Source organism: Monomorium pharaonis, chromosome 1 (assembly GCF_013373865.1).
Source record: "Monomorium pharaonis isolate MP-MQ-018 chromosome 1, ASM1337386v2, whole genome shotgun sequence".
Taxonomy (NCBI): domain Eukaryota; kingdom Metazoa; phylum Arthropoda; class Insecta; order Hymenoptera; family Formicidae; genus Monomorium; species Monomorium pharaonis.
Genome location: NC_050467.1, coordinates 7,279,157 through 7,292,082, shown reverse-complemented (window position 1 = coordinate 7,292,082; position 12,926 = coordinate 7,279,157). Strand labels below are relative to the sequence as shown.

The following is a 12,926-nucleotide window of genomic DNA, read 5'->3' as shown; positions in this document are numbered from 1 at the left end:
TAGTAAAAAAATTAAAAATTGGCAATAAATTTAAAAAGTTAATAGCTGTTAACTTATAGTATATAGTTAATTTTAAATATTTTAATTTTTTAACTGTGACAAGTTATTTTGAAAAATTCAACTTAATATCAACTTGATTAACTTGAACTTAATTAATTAAAAAAATATATCAACTTACCCAAGCCTGAGGTTTGCGTATTATTGAACTTCTTTTTTAATAAATCCCGGAGAAATTTCTTGCTCGCCTTAGGACTTATAAAGTTCATGTTGTTTAACTCCGGAGCGATAAACACACTCGGCTCTCTTTGCGTCCGTCGCATAAGAGTAGCGGAGTTCAGATCGGGTTGGTAGGCGTTCTGCTCGCCCAGCGGGAGCCACGCTTGCCAGTAGTTATTCAGAGAGCCAATGCCATTCTTTTTGTCTGTCGATGACGACGTTGTCGTTGTTTCTTCAGGTACACGAACGGGCATCAATTCGCCATTGCAGATCAATCCGAGAAACAGCAAGGTGGATAACATTCTCCACTGAGATACCATTCTTCGCTGTAGGCTCAGCATCATTTTTGTTCTCGTGCTTCTTTTCGTCGAGTTCGGAAAAGATATCTCAAGATGCTCGCGTCTGAATCTTATTCGCCACGTGTCACTTGTCCACGCGCGTCGTGAGCTATGCGTCTCTGACGAGAGAAACGAAAGCTACTAAGTCTTCACGACTTTATATACAACGTATATAATCTCTAACGCTAACTCAAACGCAGCACTAAAAACTTCTGCTGACTTCTGACGCAGCCAAACGCTCCAGCTTCAACGAATGCAGTAGCAGCGGTGGCGACTGTGAAAAGCGACGCGCTTATATACCATACCGAGCTGGCTACCCCGATCCACCATCAGCCAATCAGAAAGATTACCCGCTCTCTCGACTTTGCGAGAATACTATATGCGTAGCCGCGCGCTTGCTCGCCAGTTACTGCGCGGCGCCGCCGACAGGCGGCTCACCTCTCGGTTCTCTCGGGAGTAAAATGCAATTATATAAAGACTACCACCTGCAGCACGATTAAGTAATAAGAAAAAATATAACTTTCTTCTCTTTAAGGGAGTTAACCTACATATAGCGCGGTCGTGCCGAGCGCGAGGGTGCTTCATGTAGAAACGGATCGTCACATAATGCTATTACAGAATTGAGAGAGAGAGAGAGAGAGAGAGAGAGAGAGAGAGGAGATATATAATATATATGCCCAATAAACATTTAGATGACTTTTGGAGGTCTTGTAAGTTATCTTTTTTAAGAGCTCTTTAAGATGTCCATAAAGTTATCAATTTGACATCTTTTTGACGTCTTATATGCAAAACTTAACTTTTTAATCACCTTTGAAAGATGACTTTTTTGACGTATTGAAAAGTTATCTTTAAAGACAACTTTTGTAAGTTGTCTTCAAGTTGTCCAGTTGCAGAACTTTAAGACATCAATTAGAGAACTTTGCTCACTCGAGTGAGTTTTCGGAGAACGACTCGAGCAGCCGACCCGTACAGACGTAGTTCTTTCACTCTAGTTATAATTTAACAAAAGTTGGCTATCAGCCTTTATTAAGAGTGTAATTAAAATAGTGGAAATCATCAAAGTATTGAATATAAAGGGTCGGCTTTGTTATTTGGTTGTTCGAACATATTCCAAGGCAAATCACAAAGGACAAAGGACAAAGGGATTTCAGCTGTGCACGTGCACAGCCATACGAGCCACAGACACTGAATACATGATCTTGGGCTGCCATCTTATGGAAAATTACGCAGAAAGGAGATAAGCAAAGTAGTAAAAATCTACAGGAGGATTGAATTTGCCCAAGTTAATAACCTCCGGAGGTCAGTCTGCAAGTCATTTCAGGGTTATAACTTGAATAACCTAGCCCTCAACTAAAGGAGGTAAGTCTGGAGGCTTAAAACCGATAAGATTTTCTATTGCTTGTTAAGCATGGCGTAGTATGCTTAACACTCTTCAAGTTTTTGCTTGCATTTTACACATTAAGCTTATAACTGTTGCCTTTTCAATTTTTATACGTGCTATGTTATACCGCACTATATGATTTGAGGACGTGAGAGCAATACACTAATACGAAAAAAGAATTAATGCAACATTATGATAGATATGTGAGATATTAGAGTGGCATTCCTTTTTCTTAATTATTAATACAATCTTAAATATTATTTGGATAATAATAAATTTATAATCTGCATCCACATTGGTAAGTCGGTCTTGTACCTATATGAAAAGTCTCTTAAAAAAAAAAAAAAGAGGGAGGGAGGGGAATAAAATACAGATAGTATTAAATGAAACTGATTGCATTTAATATAATTATTAAAATTTAACAAAGTTAATACATAGTACAAAATATTATGAATAGATAAATTACGTGTAACTGTTACTTTGATTCAGATGGAATTCACCTTGTTTTTCACGTTTCTCATACGTGAACTTTAGATATACAAACAGAAACAAGGTCAACATGTGTCTCGCTCTATAAATCCTTTCTTAAGACACGATCTCGTGAATTTTCAATTTTTAAAAATACTCAACATTCATGGTAAATTTCGATGTGTCTTACAGTTATTATAATTTTTGATTTAAAAAAAAAATTTATAGTGAGAAAAGAACTATTGTAGTGATAAATATTGCATATCTTGTATTATTATATATAATATTATATATAATATTATTATATATAAATTAATCACAAGTCGGCTATCATATAATTACAAAATTATACATTAATTTAAAAAAAAAGATTTTTTTATTATACATAAATTTAAAAAAAAATGAAAGAAGGAAATTATATAATCTAAAGTAGATTTTCAAATAGATATTTATTAAAAAAAATAATAATAAATAAAAAATAAAATATATATAATAAGATATCGAAGGGGAAATTGTAATATATATAGAATAGGGAAGTTAATTCCTTAAATTAACAATACAATTTGGAATATATTTATATATGTTGATCAGGTGTATGTTATAATTGATGAATGTCCATATTTATAAAATATTATTTAAGTAAATGTATTATACGCTATATTGAAGAAATAATCCGTAGAACTGTTGTGCGTTGTTTCACCCTGCATTTCACGACTCTCACGCGTGAACTTAATATATACAAATAGAATCAGGGTCAGGGTATATGTATCGTTTCTCGAGTTATTCCATAATATACGATATGGGAACTCACAAATTTTAAGAGGCTTAACACGTATCTGTGATTTTGGATCTATCTTACATTTATAACAATATTCAATAAGCATCATATCGATAAAAAAGTTGGATTACTAAGCAATCATACATATCCAGTAATCCTATACAAACCAATCATATATCTCGCTAACTTAATTTTATTAAATTAATCAATTAAAAAAAAAAAGATATTAATCATTATTGAATAAGTCTATAATTAATAATATATCAAAAAGAGAGAGGGAATTACCTATCGAATTAAAAAAAATATATTTATATATAAGTTGCAATATGTTTATTTCTATATAACTTGCTTTTGTTTATTGGTTGTCATTGAGAAATGTTTATAATTGAGATGTTGTTTATTGTGGATTAAAATTGACTGCATTGCTATTCAATGTCTGAGAAATCTTCCAATCGTATTTTTGTGGGAAGTTTGTGTTAGTTTATATTTATCGTTCAACAGGATACTTACCCTAACATTTGTATATATAGAATATTAAGATTTTTATAATAATAGTCACAAATCAATCTTCTAGGGGGGTGGATCTCTAGCAGAAATCATCGTTTAAGGGTTGTGGTCACCGAAAAAAAAAAGTATTAAACAATAAAGAGTCTAATCAACTACATATTTATAAATCTCCCCCAAATGTCTAAGAGTAGCGTTAGACTGGCTAACAAAAAAGCTTCTTCAAATCAGAAACCATCGAATTCTGGAAGAGCAGATATGGAAATTCCCAAGAATCAAAAAAATAAAATCGTATTCCCGTCTATTAAAGAACCCAATTGTTACGGGAGAAATTGGTTCGAAATATAAGATAGTTAGGTTAATTAGAATTAGATTTATTTTGTTTGTATTAGAGTAAGAAACATATTCTTTGAGTGAGAGATTTCCTTCGTTAGATTATTTTTTGTTTGTAAATAATAGTTTTCCTTAGTTGTAAGCGTGTTGCGTTAATTAAATCGTGGATTTAATTGACGTATGTACGTAGCGTGTGTACGGAATAGAATAGTTAACTTATTGTTAATATATATGCGTTACGAGAGAACGATTGGATGGTGAATGCGGGAGAGCTGTGAGAAGCAATGCATTGTAAAGGCGTGAAGAAGGGACAGTGTTCACGGTTTCAAAAGACATTTTTGATGATTGACAAGGAAGCTGTCCGATGTCTCTTGGCACGAGTCGCATGGACTCATGGCCATCAAGCCATTTTTGCAATCAACGACCTCGTGGGTTTAATAAACTCGGTGGTGAAGGTCGAAAGCGTGCACGGGGACTCCAAGGGGGAACCCGGGGCCGTTCAGGCTACAGAGACATCGGCGGCGCGACTCACAAAAAACCGAAGGAGGGGTAGAAATGTCAAGAAAATTGACCGAAAGCCCCTCCTCCACGCCTAAAACATCATCAGGCTTGAGTGTGTGTGAGCCGGGAGAGGGGATATTGCGTTAGCAAATCGAACGAGCCCTTGCGTGGGACGTGGCGATTTTCGGGGACAGATGCTCGAAGACTGCGGTGAAAGAAAGTACGATCCTTAACAAAACGTATTCGGATTCTGAGAACGTCTCTGTTAGTAAGCGTTGTCTTATAAAGTCAAATATTAAAATCGCTTGTTTTTTCCTGCCCACAACACCAATAAATTCACTGGTACCCAGGAATACTCGTTATCTCAACAATCTCAACAATCTTTAGTCGATACATTCCCTAGTGAATACGAGCGGAAAGTTATAGTTACTACAATCCTGGAGCCTAGTGATGCAGATATTCCCATGCGGGGTTCCCATAATAACATGGAGGAACCTGCAAGGATAAAATATATTAAAAACCAACAAAATAATCGATATTTGGTGGAAAATGAGGGTCCATATCTGGTCTTTATAGAATCTCAGGATATAGGTTCAGAGAATAATATAGGTAATCTCCATCCAAATACTATTGGTCAGAAATTATACAAAAAGAAAATGGAATCCAAGTATAAATATATATACAATAACATTCTGAACTTCAGTAGGAAGAGGAAAAAATTAATTAGTATAGATTTTAGAACAATGAAGGAGGCTAATAGTTTCCTAGACCACAAGGAGTTGATTCCTGAGGATTGGTTTGCTTATATTCCCAATTTTAAGATCTTCAGAACAGGAATAATTAAGGATGTTTCTCCCGACCTTTCAGAAACGGATATACTAGAGGGGATAGAATTTCCTAATAATAACAATTCTTTCAAAATAACAAAGGTCGAAAGATTAAAATTCTTAGATCGAAGGAATAATAATTCTCTTAAACCATCAAGTAGTGTTAAGATCACTTTTGAAACTAGCCTTCTACCTGAATTTGTATGTATATATATATATATATATATATAGATATAAGCATACAGTACTCCCGTTTATTAATAAACCAAGGAAGTGCACCAAATGTTGCCGTTGGGGCCACTCAGATAGAATGTGTAGAGGGAACGTAAGATGTTCTAGATGCAGAAAGGATCATCCTATAGAGGAATGTAGCAGGGACACATATAAATGCGTCAACTGTGGGGGTCCACATAGTCCCTTTGAAAGATCCTGTCCCTCATTTCAATACCAAAATTTGATAGCACATGTGATGGCATATGTAAATTGCTCGAATTTTAGAGCTAGAAGAATTATAAAAAATAGAAATATCTCTGATGTCTCTCAGATAGGTCAGTTGTTTAGGTCCCAGGTTTATGCAGGATGGAATTTGTTCGCGCGTGCGTGAGGTACACGCGATCGCACGTAGGGACTGCCGGGATCCGTCCCGATAGAGACGCGAAGTGAGTGGGCAGAAATGCGGGAGGTTCACGGGAGGTGATAGGAATAAGGCGTAGGCGTAGATATCACTTACACTTAATTTATTGATTCCACAAACGAACGCTCGAAGCGAGGGGCGAACCGTATCTTTTACACTGTGTCGGATATCTTGATACGCCCTGATATTGCGCTGCCTAATCGACGCGGAAATCTTGCAGAGCCTCGAGATCAAGGCCCTCGCGAATCCGGAAATCTTGCGCGCGATCCGACGGAGATCTTGTACGCGAGGCAGAGGACGTTCGCGGGAAAGATACGGTCACCTGCGCACGGACGTAATACACTTACAACATTCACGCGGATATGAAAATTAAGAATTGCTTGGCCGGAGCGGATTAATTAATAATTTACTCGCACTATCACGGCGCGACTGATAGGGAAAAGCGGAAGTGAATCCCCGCAGCTAGGATAGGCGGAAGACGGGAGAGATCTGCTGGACGATCTGATTTCGGTGCCGGGCTGCGAGAGACTGAAGAATTATGCATCGTAAAACAATTACGATCGGAGGCGAGAAAAGGGGCGGTAGGGAACCGATATCGAGACTTATTTGGGCATGGATTTGGACGTGCCCTTTTTTGGGCTTGTTTATTTGCATAGTTACCAAGATGCATAGTTACTGGCGATGCGACCAAACGAAAATCGCGCGCGTGAGGAGCTAGTGACAGCGCCGCGCGACTCGGTGAATCGAAGAAATGAACTACACGGAGCTTGATAGCTGTCAGGAGCTCTCACTACGCGCGGATAAAACAGAGCCAATAAAAGGAAATGTTAGAACTCTAAAATGATTGTTATAGTCTCGAACATACCGCCCGCCTCGGAATTAAGTGGTTAATTCCGAAACGTCGTTACAGCAAAACGAAATTGCGGAGTTCCCTTCCGCCCGCCATGACGCAATACAGTAGGAATTACATGAATAAACGCGTATAAAACAAGTAACATAGAATTGATCGGAGAACGCTTAAATCGAACTTAGAAACTAACAGAACTAATAAATTAAAAAACGCATTTAGTTGCTCGACGCCTCGCTATCGATCGGGAGAACGCACAGTTTAACGATAGGTCGTTGATACTCGGACGTGGCTGTTTTGACAGTAACCACACGAACTAATCCGTCGGAACCAGCGTGACACTGTGTCACTCGGCCAAGCTCCCACTTACATGGAGGTAACATGGAGTTTCGTAAGAGAACGAGTTGACCGACCTGAATTTGTGGCTGGACTTGTCGCCATTTTGTTCGTTGTTGTAATGTGGTAACGTAATCATTATACCATAATTTCCAGAATCGCTCGGTGATGTGTCGCACGAGTTGCCATCGCGAAAGGCGGTTCTCGTTGAGTTGAAGAAGCGATGGTTCCGGATTTACAATCAGAGCGGATCCGACCAAAAAATGACCCGGAGTTAAACATTCGTAATTGTTTAGCGTGTTCGAAAGAGGCGCGATCGGACGTGAATTTAAGCAGGCTTCGATCCTGCATAACAAAGTGGTGAATTCCTCGAAGGTGAGCCTATGAGTGCCTAACACGCGACGCAAATGGTTTTTAACGCTTCGCACGCCGGCCTCCCACAAGCCGCCGAAGTGCGGAGCAGATGGTGGAATGAAATTCCACGTTATATTATCAGATGCGGTTAAATTTAAAAAATTAGGATCGCCCACAGCCGCTCTGTACGCTTTGGTCATCTCGCGATCAGCTCCGACAAACGTTGTTCCGTTATCAGAATACATGGCTTGGGGAAGGCCGCGACGTGCGCAAAAACGGGAAAAGGCGTTTGAAAAAGCCGAGGTGGAGTAATCTCCGACTAGCTCTAAATGTATCGCTCTGGTCGCTAGACAAATGAAAAGGGCGATATAGGCTTTACGCGATGTAATGCCTCGACCCGCAGAAGCGCGAATCTGCACGGGACCAGCATAATCTACCCCGCAATGCAAAAAACTGCGAGCAGATGCCGACACACGAGCCTCGGGAAGGTCGCCCATTAGTTGGGTAGGAATCGCGGCGCATTCGCGCGTACATACGACACAGTTATGAATTATGGATCTTACGATGTTACGAGCGCGGAGAATCCAGAAATCGCGACGTAACAAACTTATCGTGAGCTGAGGTCCGGCATGTAATGCCCGTAGATGAGCCTGAGTTACAATCAGCGACACCAATGGATGGGTCGCCAGGAGAATCGGATGCCGAACAGAAAATGACAGGGGGGCCTTAGCCAACCGCCCACCCACGCGTAGAATTCCGTCCTTATCAAGGAACGGCCGTAGATCGAGAATTGAGCATTTAGACGAGAGGGGATGATGGTTGGCCAGAGAATGTATTTCAGCCGGAAATGTGCTCGATTGAATCTTTTTTAACCAAAATATTCGTGCATCGTTGCAATCCGATGCGGAAATAATAAGCGGTTTTGAAGAGGATGACAAGGAATTGTCGTTAGAACCGGAGCGGCGGCATAAGCGTACGAACTTCAATATATAGACGGTGACGCGTATTAATTTAGGCCATGAGGAATATCGCGTCGAGAGATCCCAAGTGTCCATCGGTGGAGAACATTGCAAGGCTATGACCTTTTCCTCCAATGGAGCTTGCGGAGGTAGTCGGGCGTCGGAGCAAGGCCATGCGGGAGCATCAAGGCGCAGCCAAGATGGTCCGTGCCACCACAAGTCGTGACTGACGATTTCGTTGCCGAGTAGGCCGCGCGAAGCACAATCCGCGGGATTGTCTTCTGTCGAGACGTGCTGCCACTTCCCGTTTGGAAGACGAGACTGAATTTCATTCACGCGATTGGCAACAAATGTCTTCCATCGCGACGGATGCTGAGTCACCCACGCGAGGACGATCGTGGAGTCCGTCCAACAAAAGTACGGAAGATGGCTGTAACCGGGTGATTCGCGCACGAAATCGACAAGTCGAGCAAGGAGTAACGCAGCGGATAATTCTAATCGTGGCACGCTTAGCGGTTTTAACGGCGCGACCTTTGATTTACCGACTAGCAAGGAAATTGTAGTATGTCCCGACGAAACAACTTTGAGATACACGGCAGCAGCGTAAGCAGTGTTCGACGCGTCGGCGAAACCGTGTATTTCAGCGGACTCCACGTCCGATCCGAGTCCGAACCATCGCGAAATTTGCAAATTTTTTAAATGCCCGAACCGAGAATAAATATCTTCCCACCTAGATAACAGGGTGGGGGGAAGCGTATCATCCCAATCTAATTTCTGTCGCCATAATTGCTGCATAAAAATTTTCGCGGTTATAATTACTGGAGTGACCCATCCGAGAGGGTCGTACAGTTTTGCAATAGCGGACAGAATGGCACGTTTGCTGGATGGAACGGGGTGCGAAAGTGCGATGCTGAATTCAAAGATATCGGTAGTAGGATTCCAACCGATACCGAGAACTTTGATTTGTTCGTCAGGGGAAAAGGGCTTTTTGCCTGCCGAACTCAGAGTAGCGGGATCAAGATCCGCGAGGAGAGCGGGCGAATTACTTGCCCATTTTCTTAATTCAAATCCGCCGCATTTCAGGAGAGCGATTACTTGGTCTCGCGCTTGTCGAATGAACTCCGCGTTGTCTGCGCCGAATAGAATATCGTCGATGTAAATGTTCTCGCGTAGAATAGATACCGAGAGCGGAAATCGGTGACCTTCGTCGTCGACGAGCTGTTTCAAAACGCGAAGGGCGAGGAAGGGCGCGCAGGACATACCGTACGTGACTGTTAACAGCTGGTAGTCAGTAGGCGGTTCATGCGGTGTTGCATTCCATAGAATGCGTTGGTAATCGACATCGCGTTGATCGATGCGAATTTGGCGATACATCTTCGCGATATCGGAGGAATAGACAAATTGGTATCGTCGCCATTGCAATAAAATTGACGTGATGTCGGTTTGTAATTTTGGACCGGCGAGTAACTGGTCGTTTAACGAAGACCCGTTGGAAGTGGCGCTTGATGCATTGAACACAACGCGGAGAGGGGTGGTAGCGTTATTTTCTCGGATTACCCCGTGATGCGGAATGTAAACACACTGCATGGTTTCGCTCTGCGGTTGAGGCGAAGGTCGCATGTGATCAAGACGTTCATATTCCGCGAGAAAGTTTCGATATTCGATTGCCAATACAGAATTGTTTTTAAATCGCCGCGTTAACGTGTTTAACATACGCTCGGCTTGGAGACGCGACGCTCCGATATCGAGAGGGGGAGGGGATTTAAACGGAAGGCGAACGATATATCGCCCATCGGAATCGCGAGAATGCGTCTCTCGGAAATGCATTTCGCATTGTCTCTCTTGCGGCGAGAGAATAGATTGGCGTGGAAGTTCCTCGACTTCCCAAAAACGACGAAACTCATCCTCGAGAGCAGGAGAACACGAAATTTGGTGTGTGGAGATACTGGCGTGAAAGCTCTGTACGGATGAAGGCGACGGGGATCTCGTCGCGGGAAAATCAATCGGTCCGGAAATAATCCAGCCAAGAACGGAGTTTTGGGCGATCGGCTGGCCGACGTCTCCCTGGCGGAAGCCGCCACGAAGTAAAGTGCTGTATAGATCAGCCCCAATGATAATACTAATAGGATCGAAACTTGTCGGATCCGGGTCGGCCCACGATAAATCCGAAAGATGCGTGAACGCCGAAATGTCTACACCGCGCTTTGGCACGTAAGTGGTTAACGAGCCGAGAATGAGCGCGTCAATTGAATAAGCCGGAGTAGAAGCGTTACGCGGGGAAATAAATATTTGTGTCGCATGTTTAACAGTGCCGGCGTGTACACCACCGACGGCGGTGACGGAGATGGGCATGCGACGGCGTTTTGCTCGCAGGAGTTGCGCTAACGACTCAGAAATAAAGGTCATTTCGGAGCCTTGGTCGAGCAGGGCTCGCACGACGGCGGTGCGGCCCGACGGCGTCCGCACCGTTACCCACGCGGTCGCGAGGAGCACATGCGTTCGACGTCGCGGCGCGGTCGAAGCGGTAAGAGAACTCACCTCGGGTTTTTCAGCCGGAGCGACAGACAACGAGCAACTAGGTGATGCCGCTTTGGGGGCGCTGGAAGAAGAATCCGAATCGAGATGGAGAAGCGAATGATGCCGTTTCTTGCAAACTCGACATGAGAATTTACTTTTGCAAGACATAACTGTATGCTTCTCGCTCAAGCAATTGAAACAACGTTTTTGCTGCTTCACCATTTCTCGACGTTGATTCGGATTCTTTTTTTTAAACTTAACGCAGGAATTTAGATAATGAGGCGTGTCGCATAGCGGGCATTTTGGCGGCACGTTCGCTGACGCGGTAGCAACGTGGACGCGATCGGAGGGAGCGGTTTTTGCACCGGGCTTCACGGGGGCGCCGATTGCGTTGTTTTCCAATGCGCGAATGCGATGTTCGAGAAAGCGTTCAAGAGCGTCATACGTGGACGGATCGTCGCGACCGCTTTCCTGTAGATTCCAAGCCTTCCGCGTGATCGGATCGAGTTTCTGCGTGACAAGATACACGAGCATATCGTTCCAGAGGTTGTCGGTATTGCGATCCAAATTCGCGAAGGATTTTAGAGCGGCCCTAACCTTATCATATAAAGATCGCAACTCGGAAGCCGATTCACGCGGTACGCTAGAAAGACCGAGCAGAGCGGAGAGATGAACGTTAAGTGTGCGCCGCTTGTTCTCGTATCGTGAAGTTAACGCGGCCCACGCGATTTCAAAATTCTCCGCGGTAATCGGAAGATGCGTATTACATTCTGCGGCGCGGCCTTTTAAACACGAAGATAGGAAGTGCATGCGAGCGAAATCATTCAAGTCTTTATTGTCGCGAATCAGCGTAGTAAACCGATCGCGGAACTGTGCCCATTCGTCGGGTTTACCATCGAACGGCGGTAATTGAATGGGAGGGAGATGCTGCAACGAAAACGCGGAGGCAGTCGCGGGCGCATCCTGACGTCGGTCGACATAAAAGGTGCTTGAATGGTTCGGACTCACAGTTGGCTCGAGCTCCTCTAAGCAATCCGCCATGTAGTCCAGCGCGGTAGGCATCCTGGGCTCTCTCGAACTGGTCCTCGATGAAGTACGGGAACTCCTCTCGTTTGACCTTGGGAATTGCTTCCTTCAAGGCAGCATGCCCAGTCACGAATTGGCTCCAATTGTCCTTGAGAAGCAGGATGCGGGAACGAATCTTCGCCGTGGTCAGATTGCCCTTTCCAATTTTTTTGAAGTTCTCGAGGGCACGTTCGATCATCCTCTGGATCGTTCTTTGCTTCTCAAGAATGTCCGCCATGGTGAGCGACACGGATTATCACGGAAATCACTGAAATCACCTCCGCGTGACCGCGAATTTAGATCACTCCGATCCGGCTCGAAGGACCAAATTTGTTCGCGCGTGCGTGAGGTAAACGCGATCGCACGTAGGGACTGCCGGGATCCGTCCCGATAGAGACGCGAAGTGAGTGGGCAGGAATGCGGGAGGTTCACGGGAGATGATAGGAATAAGGCGTAGGCGTAGATATCACTCACATTTAATTTATTGATTCCACAAACGAACGCTCGAAGCGAGGGGCGAACCGTATCTTTTACACTGTGTCGGATATCTTGATACGCCCTGATATTGCGCTGCCTAATCGACGCGGAAATCTTGCAGAGCCTCGAGATCGAGGCCCTCGCGAATCCGGAAATCTTGCGCGCGATCCGACGGAGATCTTGTGCGCGAGGCAGAGGACGTTCGCAGGAAAGATACGGTCACCTGCGCACGGACATAATACACTTACAACATTCACGCGGATATGAAAATTAAGAATTGCTTGGCCGGAGCGGATTAATTAATAATTCACTCGCACTATCACGGCGCGATTGATAGGGAAAAGCGGAAGTGAATCTCCGCAGCTAGGATAGGCGGAAGACGGGAGAGATC

General features: G+C 43.4%; 1 protein-coding gene across 1 annotated transcript; it reads right to left on the bottom strand.

Moving 5' to 3' along the window:
• Positions 1–7,045: 7,045 nt before the first annotated feature.
• Positions 7,046–12,055, bottom strand: LOC118644844. The gene has a single exon (XM_036284506.1). It carries the CDS (start codon positions 12,053–12,055, stop codon positions 7,046–7,048), a length of 5,010 nt encoding a protein of 1,669 aa, XP_036140399.1.
• Between the last annotated feature and the right edge of the window lie 871 nt (positions 12,056–12,926).